The sequence below is a fragment of the Myxocyprinus asiaticus genome, chromosome 10 (genome assembly GCF_019703515.2).
Source record: "Myxocyprinus asiaticus isolate MX2 ecotype Aquarium Trade chromosome 10, UBuf_Myxa_2, whole genome shotgun sequence".
NCBI lineage: Eukaryota > Metazoa > Chordata > Actinopteri > Cypriniformes > Catostomidae > Myxocyprinus > Myxocyprinus asiaticus.
This window is the reverse complement of record NC_059353.1, coordinates 13,430,146-13,445,571: the sequence shown is the minus strand read 5'-3', so window position 1 is coordinate 13,445,571 and position 15,426 is coordinate 13,430,146. Positions and strand designations below refer to the sequence as shown.

Genomic DNA, 15,426 nt, shown 5'->3' with positions numbered 1-15,426 from the left:
TTTTTTTTTTTTTAAGGGGATTCATTGAGCTGTTATATCATTAGATTTTACTGGCCACTGGATACAAGATAACATCGGCATAACTTATTGATTGGCCAACAAGACCGAACCCTTGTCAGGATAAATCCATGAACATTATCAAAATGGAGGTGGGGAAGGTGCTAGTCAGGAGATGTTAGGCAGAATAAAAGTCTCAGCCATGATTCACTTTCATTGAATAGTGAATGAGACTAAACATTCTGCCTTATATCTCCTTGTCTGTTCCACCAAAATAAAATCATATGGGTTTGGAACAACATGAGGATGAGCAAATTATGATAGAATTCTCATTTTAGAGTGAACTTCCCCTTTAATTCATGCTCATTTTCACCCTGGCCCTTCTCTAGAATTCATAATTTAGAACTCTTGATGAGTATGCTAAAATTCTTGAGTGAGAGCACTGGAAATGTTCAAGGAGGAGAACAGGCAATTTTTAAACTCTTCCGCAGAACAGATGAGATTCTTGCCTTAGGGAATTGTTAAAAGGGAAACGTTGACTTTTTTTATTTCTTTCTTTCTTTTTGACACAAGACATGTATGTATGTAAAATGAAAATATATTAAATGAAGGAGAGCCGTTCCTTCTAGGAAACTTTTGTGTTAATCTTAGCCGGGCATTTCTTGCCATTTCTGAAGTATTGGTACAGGGAGAGGGCAAGTTCTGTTCAGAGTCTTGGCACTGTTAAGCCACATGATTTTTTGTGTGAATCTTTGATTTCCTCTTGCTCTACTAGCTGATTTTCACTAATGAATGATGAGCAGTTCTTCTTAAATCCAGGAATTAATTATGCAATATAATCTGCACAATCTATATTACAATACTGCACCACCATGACAAGGGTTGAGGCACTACATCCACACAAACCATATTTGTGTTCCCATACTGCATTTAGCGTAACATTTTTGAGTTGAATACTCTTAGAGACCACACTCAAAAAAATAGCTCTTTGGCTGAACTTCGATTCAATCGTGGACAGTGGTTCCACTTCTTTGAAATGAGTTACCTTAACTTAAAATTACTATGTAATCTCAACACAAATACTTTGTGTAGAAAGAACATAGTTGAACTGGGTAAACGCGGTATTGTCCCATCGACGTCTTGGGAGGCCGTATGTAAACGCGTTCAGCGGGAGACGCTAATGTAAACATAGAGAGGGTGTGCAATGGCTAAACCTGTCCATGTATGATCATCGAGTGAAAATATCCCGCTCTACCCCGCATTTCTGTGTTTGACAGATGCGACGCGTTTTTCTCATGGACAACAGAAAACAAGCTCTGAACTTAAATAAGCCCAACATGCTTCCAAATACAGAGATAAGGTGTAGTTTACTCTTAGTGTACAGAACTAATGATCTAAATTCTTTCGACAATGAAAATATTGCAACTACGCTGATCTAAGGATCCATACAGAACTTTAAAAGTGACAGGACTTTTGAAATAGTGACAGTAGGTGTTAATAAAGAATGATCTTGTTTCATTTTATCAGCATTACATATAATTGGGCCTGTGGGACATTGTTCACATTTTTCACCACAGTGATTACTAGAAAATGGTTTCCAAACTTCTCTTCTAATTAACAGATTCATCCAAATCTGACAAGCATCCTTAAAGTGATAGTTCAACCATAAATTAATGTTCTGTCATAATTTCCCGCACTCATGTTGTTCCAATGTTGTGACTTTGTTTATTTTGTGGAACCCAAAAAAGATATTAGACATAATGTTGGAGACTGACAGTCTTAGTTACCAATTCCCTTTTAAAATATGGAGGGGAAAAAAAAAAACATGCAGTGACAGTAAATGGTGTCTATAACGCTAACATTCTGTCTTAGATCTCTTTAATTGTGTTGCATTGAAGAAAGTCGTATGATCTGAAACAACATGAGGGTGTATGATAACAATTTCCATTAATAATAATAATAATAATTATTATTATTATTATTAGTAGTAGTAGTAGTAGTAGTAGTTGTAGTAGTATAATTGTTATTATGCTGTAATACATGTTAAATATATATTATGTTATTATTAATATATATTATTACTTTTACTTCTACTTAAGTAATTTTTTTAAGTAATTGTACTTTTACTTGAGTAAAGATTTTGGGTACTCTACCCACCTCTGACTAAGCTATGGTAAGCACAGCATCTACTCAACAAAGCAAGCAACCAATTCTTTGTGCAACATCTACCTGACCTCATCGTTAGCTCAAGCCCCCCCCCCCCAAACTCCAACATAACAGCAACTCTTTAATCACTCTAAATCTCAACATAACAAAACATTAAACACTAACAAGTATCCCCCTTTAAATTCACAGTGCACCAAAACACATAAAATAACACTTAATTTTAACATTTATTCTCCCTATCGAGTCCCATGCAAAGCATGCTGGGAAATGGAAATTCCCTGCCCAGTTTCATCAATACTACATTAACACCACTAAAAGTATAAATGTAGTCCCAACTCAAATTGATTAAGTAAACTTATGTTTCACAAACTTAAATGGACAGAACACAATGAAATCAAGTTGTGATATAATTTTCTAAAACTGTGTTGCTTTAGTTCATTTTAATTAAGTAAATTGAACAAGCAGTAAAAATATTTTTTTGAGTGCAAAAGGCCCTTTAATTAGCTCATAAACTACACTTAACATTGAGGTATTTGTGTTGATAAATCATGAATTTCCCTAATCTTTTATAAGGGCTGAATGTTTTTTTTTTTTTTTTTTTAACTTGATAATATGCTTCAAACCTCCTCCATGAAAAATTTTAAATTATGTGTGGGGTCTCAGAGACCCCAGGTATAAAACATGAATAGGTGCAATGCATTTTCACAAATACCACAGAAGTACTATTGCTGCCAGTTCTTTATTTGGATTTGTTTTATTGAAATTTCCAACAATGTGTTTTTGTCCCCAAACAGAAATTGATATTGATAACAATTACATTTTTGGTAAGTTCCAGTTTGTAATACAACAGAGGATTTAAGCTTCAATAATACTTGTCGAATGAGTTTTGATTAGGTCAGAGGAACATATGAAAATAATTTATCATTATTTTAAGTACATCTTAACTGAACTTAAGGGTTAAAATGCAAATTTTTTTTGTTTTATTATTATTAAGGACCACGCACATCTTAGCAGCCAAATTCAACCTGACACACTGAAAAAAATTCCTTCATTTTAATGGTAAAAGACTGTTAAAATGCTACAGTAAAAAAACTTAAATTGGTTAACGAGTAGTTGCCATAAAATATATGTTAAAATTATTAAATATATTTAAAAAGACAATACATGTAGTTTTATGGTAAAATGTTGTAAAAATTAAAAACTTTAGATGAAAAAGGTATGATTTTCCTGTTAAATTTAAAATGTAAAAGTTACAATTTATAACTTATAACAAGAGAGTACATGTACTTTTTACGGTAATTTACAGTAAAAAAAACAGTAATCGGGTGTTCCCAGAATTTCCTGCGTGACCCAGTTTATTTCATTATATTTTATAGTTATAGTTATGTTTCTTCTTATTTTTAATATCAGTTATGTACATTGGGGAGTTCTGTGTTATATTTGATGTAGTTTAGTTAATGTTTATTGCATTATTTTAATTTCACATGTGTTATCCTGATGGTGTTTAGTGTTTGTGTGAGTGACACTGAGCACTGTCTCTACATGTTTATTGGTCATTGCTCCTGGAAGGGCCGCTATTGATAAACTTCATGTCATCATGTGCTCTTCTGTAATTATTACGGTGATAAACAATACATTATAAAGTTAAAAGGAGATTTTTTTCAGTTTCAAAAGGTTAACATATTAAGTTTATCATTAAATAATATAAACGACAGTACTGCACTGTAAAATATACCGTAAAAACAAATGTTTTAAACTGTAAAATTTACAGGTTGTTCTGTAAAGTTGTTTACATTTTTACTGTATTGTTTACATAATTATTCTGGCAACCACAGCTGCCAGTTTTTTTTTTTTTTTTTTTTTTTTTTTTTTTTGTAAAAACAACAGAATTGATTTGGCACCTTTAATGTTGGAAATTTTAACCGCTCTCATTTACATACCAATCTCCCTTCTCTCTCGCATTCACAATCTGAAATACAAAGAGAGAAAGGGAGAAGCCGAACGATTGGTGATTGCACACAGCACACACACTTTGTTTGCTTTGAAATTGAAGATCAAACAGGGCCATGCCAATAACACAGCTGTCTGCACAAGGTTAACCTGCTAAAGGACTCATATACAGTATCTCTCTCTGTCTCACCCATTCTCTACTCCCGGTCTCTCTCTCTCAATTTTCAATTTTCAGTTTTAAAGTACTTTATTAGCATGATTGTGTTTACATACAATAGTGCCAAAGTGTTAATACACAAAACAGATAATGACAAGACAAATAAAATAAAATAAAAAATAATAAAACAAAACAAAACAGTAACAAATAAATAAAATAGAATTAAAATAAGGTGCCATGTAATTAATAAAATAAAATAAAAACAATAATAACAAGATACACTATACAATATAAAATAAAATAAGCATTTAACAAGACATTATGAATATATATATTTTTAAAAAATACTGTGAACGAAGTACATTAAGGCAGTGATTGGTTTCTGAAGGTGTGCACTTCAAAAATGAATTTTGCTGCATCTGATGCATGATTGTCCTCCCCCAGTAACACCTGTTTCTGCTGAACTGGAAAACTGTGGCGTGAGGTTTGAGAGTTTGTCAAAGTATTTCTCTCTCACCTCTGTAAATTTCTCACAGTGAAGGAGAAAGTGTGTCTCTGTCTCGACCTCACCAGTGTCACAGTGAGCACAGACTTGTTCTTCCTTTGGAAGCCATGTTTGTCTGTGTCTCCCTTTTTCTATGACCAGACTGTGATCACTGAGTCTGCAATTGGTGAGGATCCATCTCTGTTTTGGATCTCTATACAGTGTGGAGATATTCTGCCAGATTATACTTTCTATTTAGGGCCCGATAACATTCCAATTTGCTTTGGTTTTTACTTTCATTTTCCCAATGGTTGGGAAATGTTTGAATTTTTGCTTGCTTTTATGATTTGGTTTATTCTGATTTGGTTTTGTTCAGCTGTGCTGGTCTGAAACTGGTGTTTGTTAGTTGATAGTGGGTTTGTGAGTTTCAGAGCCAGCTGACAAAGGGGACAGGTTTTAGGCTTAAACTCTTGGGTTTTAAGGGCTTCATGTTGCAGTGTGTTAGGGGAACTTGAATTTAGGTGTGGGATCGTTTTTCAATATGTATAATTAGGGGCTATCTGCCTAGTTCGCCCGCATGCTCTTTCTCTCTCTCTCTCTCTCTCTCTCTCTCACACACACACACACACACACACACACACACACACACATACACACACACAGCTATCCTTAAGAGGACTCTCCATATACATAATGATTTTTATACTGTACGAACTATAGATTCTATCCCCTAACCCTAAACCTAACCCTCACAAAAAACCTTCTGCATTTTTACATTTTCAATAAAACATTGTTTAGCGATTTGTTTTTAAGCGATTTGAATTATGGGGACACTAGAAATGTCCTCAAACCACATTTATAGCATAATACCCTTGTAATTACCAGTTTATAACCTCCACAAAAAAAAAAAAAAAAAGTCCTCGTAAACCACTTAAACCTGCCCACACACACACACACACACACACACACACACACACACGCCTCACGTTTCCACGCTTGCTTTCCAACGTGCTGCTTTGACGCCCAGATGTCTCTCCTGTGCCCGGCTCCTTACACACAGTTGAACGCTGCATACTAATAAACTTCAGCCTAAACGGGGGGGAAAACGAGATGAACGCACCATACAAATGTCATTTCATCTCTTTCACACGTTGATTCTCCATCACGCAACATGTTGTGCCATTTTTTCCTCCCGTCTTTGCGCAGTTAAAGGACATTACGCATTGCATGGCACCTCCAAAACGATGATATTTATCGACATAACGGACACAACGAAATTTGTAACGGCCATACAGCCTAGTGCATTATTTTGTTCGGAGCGGATTCGTCGTCAGGTCACCTAACACCAACGTTTGTCGGAATTTTGAAGATGAGCGGAACATGCGTGTGGACTAGGGGGTGAAAGAAGAAGTACAAAAGGATGCCAGGGTTTATATTTTATTTATTTATTTGTTTATTTTTATTTATTTTTAATAAAATTCTATGCCACAGCCAGGAAAAGCACCTTTTTAAACAATGCACCGGCTACAGGTCTGACTGAGACATGCGTCTGTTGTGCTAAGATCAATTAGCATTTTGAAACGTCCAGTTTATGCACATAAATGAACGGGCGCGTGCGCGCGCGTGTGCACATTCATCGCCTGTAGTCTGTAGATCTGTGTTACTGCGCTAGGATGGAGATGACGCAAATGACCCAGCTCCCCAAAAAGTGTTTCAAGACGAACATGGCGGCAACTTAACACAGGACCTAAGATGATGATTATGATGTACGGGGAAGATCGAAGGCAATCCGCCCAGACAGGGAAAGAGCAGCTCTTTCAGGATCTCGCCTTCCCTTGAGGAGATACAGGGACACAGCAGCTGCTCTATGAAGGTCTATGGGGAGAGGAGGCACGAGAGGAGGCATGTTGTCACAGAGAATTCGGGTTTTCTCCGGGGAGCCATGCGGAATAGCGGAGATATGACCGCGCGCGGCTTCATCTAGCCGATAGACACGGATACAGCTGCTAGGACCGCTGTTTACACCGGGGAGAAAAAAAAAAGAAGAAGAAGAAGAAAAAAAAACCCTTTCAAGTCAATGCATTTTGTGGCAGAGGAGCCGTCGCGGTGGAGTCGGCCAGTGCTGCTCTTTCCTGAAATATGACCAGAGGTGTTTGGACGTGTCGGCAGCAAGATGACGGCTTAAAAATCTGGTTTGCACCCCGAGAGGACGAAAAGCCATTATTCACCGATTCGGAAAGGGCCCAGAGATGGCGACTGTCCTTAGCCTCTCTTTTGTTTATCACCGTTTTGCTCTCTGATCATCTGTGGTTCTGCGCCGAGGCGAAATTGACAAGGACTCGAGACAAACGGCTCGACAATTTGGCCGTCATGGACACGGTGGAGCACACGAACCATATACTTTCACCCAGCCATCAGCCCGTCGGAGAGCAGAGTCTTATTTTTATAGGCAATTCTACCAAACCTCTGTGGAGACTTGAAACTTGTCACCCTGACAGCCTCTCCAAAAACTGCTTGACTTTCGCCGAGGCGAAAGCCGCGTGCTCGGGCCTCTCCGAGTGGAACCTGAGCGATTTCTATCTTTCTTTTTGTAATTCTTACTCGCTTTTGGATTTGTTTTACGGGTTTACGAGTCCGGACAATTTGACCTGTAGCTTGGACATGGCTACGGGCGGCGATACATCGGGATGCAGCCGCTGCGTTCAGGCTTACCAAGGCTACGACCGACGAGCTCAGGAGAAATACCAAGAGTTTGAGCTTTTGGTTCAGAAATATGAAACGGATGTATATTCGGTGCGGACATGCATGGAAGAGTGCACGGTAGGATGCGTTTCCATTTTTGTTGGCTATGTTGTTGACAGAAGCAGCAGAAGCTCGTTATGTACAGTATGTTCTGCTGTCACGATTAAGGAAGACCTTTCTTACATATTAAGTGTTCATATGCATATGCATATGCATAAACAGTACACGTGATCATATACGGTCCACTGTTTTGTCACCTGCGCGCGTGAACGCGACGCGTAGACGTGGGCATACGGTGCGCGCGCGCACTTGTGCGTCAACGTGAATGATGAAGGTGGATTTTTTTAGCATTTTAAATGAATAAGTTTGGTTTAGATGGAAGGGAAGTGATGGAACATGCAAAAATAGCTCTTTTAAGCTGTTGCTTCCTCCCTGAGTTTTAAGAAACGTTATGCAAATCCACCATAGTGCTTCTGTATATATGAAAGTATTGTGATTCCAGGTGTGTTGCTGCTGTCATAGTCAGTAATTACCTCAGTATGGAAGAAGCTGAGGGCATGGCCTTCCATTTGAAACAGTCTATATATATATATATATATATATATATATATATATATATATATATATATATATATATATATATATATATATATGATTCTCCTATCTGCAAAGAGATATGGGAGAGAACAATACAAAGACCGTGCGTGTGCGTGCGTGTGTGTGAGAGAGAGGGATGGCGTTGTACTTTATGGAATTACAGTAACGTTAATAACGCAGCAGTGATTTTCCTGTGTAATCCCCGGAAGGCTATTCTATTCCATTCATTTTTTCAGAGTTCTCCCCCCACCCCCACTTCAGACATGGCGCTGAATGACATTCCCATTGCACATGCATGAAATAAGACTGCTCTTCTTAGCCAGTACCTTAATAGGGCATTACCGAGCAGCTGCAGAAGCCACCGCAGAGAATAGCATATGAATTATGTCATTCCCAAACGATCAGCCGTAGTCAGGGTACAGTTTTGGAGCTCAAATTTCCTGTATTGTGATATAAGAAAACAAGGGCAAAATGTCCTGCCAAACTGGCTGCAAGACACTTTATAATGTACATTACACTGCGATGCACTGAGTGTGCAGCAGATTGTTGCACCTCTCTTTGTTTTCCCTCTCTCTATTGCTTCTGTTCCAGACTAGTGTTAATTGGTCCCTGTCCATGGTGCTGAAACGAGGTTATGGTACTCTTATTGTAGAACAAAACTACACATAATCACTCATGGCTATACAGAACAAAGAAGGCACTCATTTTCTGCCTAGAAACAGTAAGAATTATTTGATTAAAGCTATATTTACTTCTAGGTGTTCTGCTTAATATTTCTAAACATCCTGTTCATGGCGGAACATGACAGAACTAGTATTCATTTAGCTTAATAAACTATTAACAAAATATACATAGTTTGTTTTGAAATATAGTGATATATTCATGTTGCTTTTAGATTTTAGATATTGAGGTTTACATCTCACAGCAGGCTTGTATGTGCTGTACGACTCTACATAGCATGCCACGCACAGAGTATTTACGCTTCAGATGGCACACAAATCCAATGCATAATCCATATTAATCATTAGATTGTTTAGACTCTCCACAACATTGCATTTCCATTTCAGAGTCTCCAAATTCCAAAATCCAAGCCTGTAGATAACCTAAGGCAGATGAATAGCAACTATCTGGAGGAAATAGATTTATAATCCTCCATCTGTCAAAATGTGTGTCTATGCATAAGTGAGAGAGAATGAAGGAAAAAACCGTTGTTGTTGTTGTTGTTGTTGTTGTTTGTACCTTTTCCAAAGGACCACTATAACTTACTAGAGTTACACAGGTTAACAGTCCACCTGGAAACAAAGTTATGTTAAAAAGTACCGTCCTGATACAATGAGCATTTCTGAGGAACAACTAATCACTGGATTTGCCCAAGTTTGCCATGTTAGTGCTGTCAAATTATTGAAAGATGTTTTGTTTGAGGCACTTAGTAGCAAGCTACATATGAATAAAATGAACAAAACTGTATATTCTGCTTTGTTTATGTGAGTTATGTCTGTGAAATAATCATACCTATTATTTTTGGATGGACAGAAATTATACACACATTTTCCACTATTTTGTCCTGTGTTTTCTATACAAGCATTCACAGAGACTTTGCCTATTTTTAGATAAAACTGCACATACACAGCACATGAACAGAAATCAAACTGTGGTTGGTCACTTTGCATATTGGTAGATCATTCTCTTTCGGTGGTAGGTCTAGGCTGGAATAAGCTGCAATTTGGCCATTGGTCAAAAGTCTGGTTACACAAGATTACTTCTTCCTTGGAGGACTTTTTGGAGAGATGTGGAGAGATGCTTGTTTTTCCCAGGATTTTTGTCGGTTAGAATGATTGTGATTGAGTGATGTTGATTGACAGCTGCTTTTGAATGTGAAGTGGGCCCAGGTGTCCTATTTTTAAGACAGAGTTTTTTTTTTTGTTTTTTTTTTGAAGGGTCAGTCTAGGGTCAGCCCTAGAAGAGACTTAGATTTTTGTTAATTTCTGCATCCAAGAAAATATTTTCCTGTGATCTTTGTACATGCAACACATTTGTGTTTAACAAACATGCACTGAAAATCATGTTGTGTTTGTGCAAATTAAACACAATGCAAATGTGTGTAATTTGTTCGATGTTAAAAGCCATAAGTAAGTAAGCCATTTGTGAGCCACACTGTGGCTCTGTGGTGCAATCAAAACATTCCTCTGTTTGTTTGAGAAGCCAGTTCAGCGCAACACAGCAACATTGGCTTAACCAATGGAATGACTTCAGTGCATAACTATGTGTTTAAACAACTAATGGAAGACGGGGGAGTTTTCTGGAATCTGTTTGACAACAGTGATTATTTGGTGATGTACAGATTACACACTTTAATCAGTGTGTTTGAGTAGTTGGTATACAGAAAATCACTGAAGTTGATACCTTGTTTTGTGTGTGTTTGAGTGCAGGTGGGTTAAGCATTATTGATGTGTTAAAGGGGTCATGACATACTCTTTTTTTTTGTGTGTGTATGATAGTATTATTTTCCCTGATGTCCACTTATAATTTTAGTAAAGTTATTATTTTTTTAACCAAATCATTCATAATTTAGTAATATATGATACATTTCTTCGCTGCCTCTGGCCCTCTGTCTAAAACATTCAGTTTTGGCCTCAGCGTCACTTTTGAATTTCTGTGTAAACGGCCACTGTTATGATTTGCTAACATCATGCAGCCCCTCGAAACCTGCCATATACAGTATATTTGAAACTCAACTGGAAGAGAATGAACCAGCTCCACAACAATAAAAAACTAAATTTCAGGGTTTACACTTAACGCACACAGAACACGTTGCATCCGAATGTATCACAATGTTCACTCAAGCAAAGCAGAACCATAAACTATAAATGTCAAACAGTCATGACAAATGAGACATTCATGAATGGAATTGTTTACATGTGGTTTTGCGGTCGGGTCCAGTAGTGTTTTTAACTGCCCTATTTTTTTATATCAGTTCCTTTGCAAAGCATGAATCATATTGTGAATGGTTCACAAGCAATTCACACTGATATGAGCTGAAAAAAACATATAATACACACTGAAATGAGCTGAACACACATACAATCCATGCTGAAATATGCTGAACACACATAATACAATCCACAGTGAAACATGACGGGCACACATATCATCCTGCACTGAAATTTGTTAACCCTCAGTCACTATTTCATGATGTCAGGATGCTTCAACAGAGACTAAAGCAGAGACGCTGGTCTTCACAGGTGCGACATCTCTCATGTTCCATCGTCTGTTTACTCTGGTAGAGATGTGGTCTCGCAGCCAGCAGCAGCAATGAAATGGATCAGATCAGAGGCATTTTTAGATGTTGAGCTTCTGTTGCTCTTAGGGTACTTTCACACTTGGTTTGACTGCTTGGACTGAACCCGAGTTCGATTCCTCCCTCTCCTGCTGCCCGTGTTGGTCTCTGTTCACATCATATTATTTGGGTCTGAAACGTGGTCTGATTACGTCATCAACATGAGTACAAGCGGCAGCTATTTACCACTGTAACTAGGTAAAAACTCAAGAAGACGTCACTGTGTTATGTGAAGTATTAAAGTTTTGTTTATTTGGAGACAAGCAGGTATAAGAAATGTATTATACCATAATAACTGCGGTCATGAGCCTGCAAAGACACAAATAATACATCATCACAAGCGGTTCACTTCCATGATTTGGTACGCTTGCATTCATATCAGCAGCGAACTATACCAGAGTTCACATGAACCGTGCCCCAGACCACCTTTTCAAGCGGACCTGGGTGCGATTTGCGGGTGCGCACCCGAGTTCGGAAAACTGCATTCACATTATCCAAACAAACCAAACTTTGACGTCATTTGACCCAGAGTGTGCACCAAAAGTGCTAGAGTGAAAGCACCCGTAAAACCTAGCACACATCTCCAGAAACAGTCAAAGATGTCAATCTAGTGCATGTTTACAGATGGTTGCATAAACATTTACAGGACGCATTTATAGTCAAAACAGCAAGAAGCTGAATGGTGGTCTCATTTTAAAGGGGTTTTGTCATGAGGAATACAATTTTCCTTGATATTTTGACATATAAGAGGTCATTCTACTATAAAAACATACTGTACATTTCAGAACTAGCCTGATGATGCTGTTTTGAGCACAAACATGTCCTGGATGCATTCTTGCGCCCATCTGCGCTATTTTTAATTGTTGGTGTATATAAATATGCACTAGATGGATGTCTTTCAACGTTATAATGCGTTTCCGGCAATGTGCGCTTCAGTGCAGGATGATACTGTATGTGTGCGTCTAGTTCACCATGCCTTGGACTATGTATGTGCTTTTGTTTTGGCTCATATCAGCATGGATGTGTGTAATGTGTAAACCCTAAAATGTAGTTGTATAATGTTGTGGAGCTTGTTCATTCTCTTCCGATTGAGTTTCAAATATAGCTGTATTCGAGGGGCTACACACTGTTAACCAATCATAACAGTGGCCACTTACGTTGAAGTTTAAAAGAGGTGTTTAGGCCAAAACTGAGTGTTTCAGACAGAGGGCCAGCAACAGGGTGGAAAATGATCATATATTACAATATTATGAATGTTTTGGTGCAAAAAAATCTTTACAAACAGTATCAGTGAACCTCTGGGAAGATAATGAAACTATAAAAAAAGTCATGACCCCTTTAAGAGTTATAACTTAAAATCAATGCGTGATTCATGATGACGGTTGAAGTAGTTTGTCTATTGCATGTTTATGTAGAAAATGTTTTAAAAATAGTCCAGGTGTGCATAAGAAGCTGTCCTGTGTCCCCCTGAAATGCAGGAATTTTAGGCCCATCTGTCATGTTCTCTCCTCTTTACCATTCTGACTGAGCGACGGTGTGTGGGCCAAGGATGCGATGATGTAAAAATAGGCGTTGATGTCTTGCTGTATTGGCAGTCATGTGGTGATGTATTCATCTGTGTGATGTCACAAAGTATGGAAAATCAAAACAAGCCGTTTTTGCAGCTTGGTTTAAATAAATGCTCTTTTTTTATTGAGGTAGAAGTTTTGAGTTCTGAAACTTACAGTATGTTTTTATAGTACAATTAACTCTTACATGTCAAAAGATCACAGAAAATTGTATTCCTCATGTCATGACCCCTTTAAGCAAAACTATATTGTTAAAGCAGTGGCCGTTCTCCTAATAAAATTAAAAAATGTGTATCTGGGGAGATGGCAGCCTTTTAACACAATCTAAATTGCAAATCTGTTCTTATGTTCATTTGACCTTTGCTCATGCATTGCAATTTGTTTGAATTGTGGAATGTCAGTTTAATGACCCTTACACTTCTTGAAGTTAAATTAAATTTCAAGAAAACAATCACATCTCTCTTTGTCTCCCCCCACCCCCACCCCCCTTTAAAAGCATCTTTCCCTCTTCTTCTGACTGTTCCTGTGTGTTTGCACTCCTCCTCACCTTCCGTGGCCTGCTCATTGTTGCACACAAGTGGGGAGATAATGACATTTTGGCGAGAGGCTGCCCTCTTGACAGCACAACAATGTGACTTTGTAAGGGCGCTTTATTCACTGCCTAAGCCATGGAGACTGCAGAGAGAGCAGATTCCAGCCCTCTGCGTCCTCTTCCCTGGGGCATTAAATATGTATGGGACTAAAGAGCCATGGGCCTGCCGGATCTCTGTTTGAAAGGAAAATTAATGAGACAGAAAGACAGCAATTTCCACCTTGCTACCCCTCATATGCATTCGGGAACAGACACTTTTGGCATCTTTTTTGTGTGTACATCAATAGTGATTAACATATAGATGGTGGGTTCACACCTTGTTGACATCCATCATATGTACATAAAGATATCTTAAAGATGAAGTGCATAATGCGCCACTAGTGTTACCAAATGGGATTGCAAAATGGCAAACACATAGCCCTGATCCAAACACTATAACTGTAACTGTATAACTGTGCCGCCATGTTTATTACCAAAGCCCATATACTTTCAGTGTGCTGCACTGTGGGATGCGGCAAAAGTGTGCAAAACTTGTATTTCTATTTATAAAGCTTGATAAAGTGATACTGCTGTTTACTAACCAAAGCCAATTAAATTATGTGTCATTTAAATTAGTAACATAATCGAGTCGGATACAGTTAAACTGTAAATGTAAATAGGATGCTGTTAAGTTCATAACATCCAAACTAAAGAATTAGTAATAGAGGTATGTAAAACTTAAGTAAAAAGCACTATAATGTATACTGTTACGGCAGTAAACAACACATAATATTATGAAGCATGTCACCAGACTACAATGTAAACATATGAGTCATATTTACACAGCAAGTTGATACAGAAAATACTGTATGTTTTTAAACGAACTTATAACTAAATTAACTTTTACATTCACTACACTCCAAAAGAGACAAAGAGACAACATAGTTAAACTTATCACAGATGTTTTGTTATATTGTGACCAAATCAAACCAGATAACAACACAAAAACATCTGAATGAGAGATGTTTGCGGTGATGTACCAGTAGGCGTGTGTACTCGCCGGTCACACATCAGACTCTGTGACCAAGGGCGGATCTAGACATTTTTTAAATAGGGGGCCACAGAGGAGCCACAGTGTGCCGAGAGGGGCCAAATTAATAATGCATCAACATGAGTCTATGCTCTTGAAATATGAACACATGACTTAATACACAAGGAATGTAAAAAAATAAAATAACAAAAATAATCAATACTTGCATAATTTTGTTATATCTTTTACATACTTTGATTAACTCATTTAATAACCATCAATTCTACAAAAGTTATCAGGAGCAGTTCATTGAGAACAATTGAAAACATAGTTATCATGAAATTTAATTTACATAAGGAGGATCACATTTACATCCAAATGATTAGAAATTTACACGGAACAGAACCCAAACCTCAAATTGCAAAATATAAACTAAATATCAATCTATATAAACAAATCTAACATAAACTTAATATAAATTGTCTACATGGATTCCATCAGATTTACTGAGTAGAAACTGGCAGCCTATGTACTAGTCACGTTTGATAAAATGAGTTCATTAGACTTAAAGGGATAGTTCATCCAAAAATGAAAACTCTCTCATCATTTATTCACCCTCATGTCATCCCAGATGTGTATGTCTTTCTTTCTTATGCTGAACACAAACAAAGGTTTTAGAAAAATATCTCAGATCTGTAGGTCCATACAATTCAAGTGAATGGTGATCAGAACTTTGTAGCTCCAAAAATAACATAAACGCATCATAAAAGTATTCCATAAGACTCCAATAGTTAAATCCATGTTTACAATATGATAGGTGTGGGTGA

At 37.5% G+C, this 15,426-nt stretch overlaps 1 protein-coding gene across 1 annotated transcript in view; it reads left to right on the top strand.

Annotated features, from left to right (window-relative positions):
- Positions 1-6,874: 6,874 nt before the first annotated feature.
- LOC127446789 (NALCN channel auxiliary factor 1-like) overlaps positions 6,875-15,426 on the top strand; it is a 244,795-nt gene continuing 236,243 nt past the window's right edge. Inside the window, exon 1 of the mRNA XM_051708000.1 lies at positions 6,875-7,574. Within this exon, the coding sequence (XP_051563960.1) occupies positions 6,894-7,574 (681 nt within the window). The 5' untranslated portion in view covers positions 6,875-6,893. The remainder of the gene's footprint in view (positions 7,575-15,426) is intronic.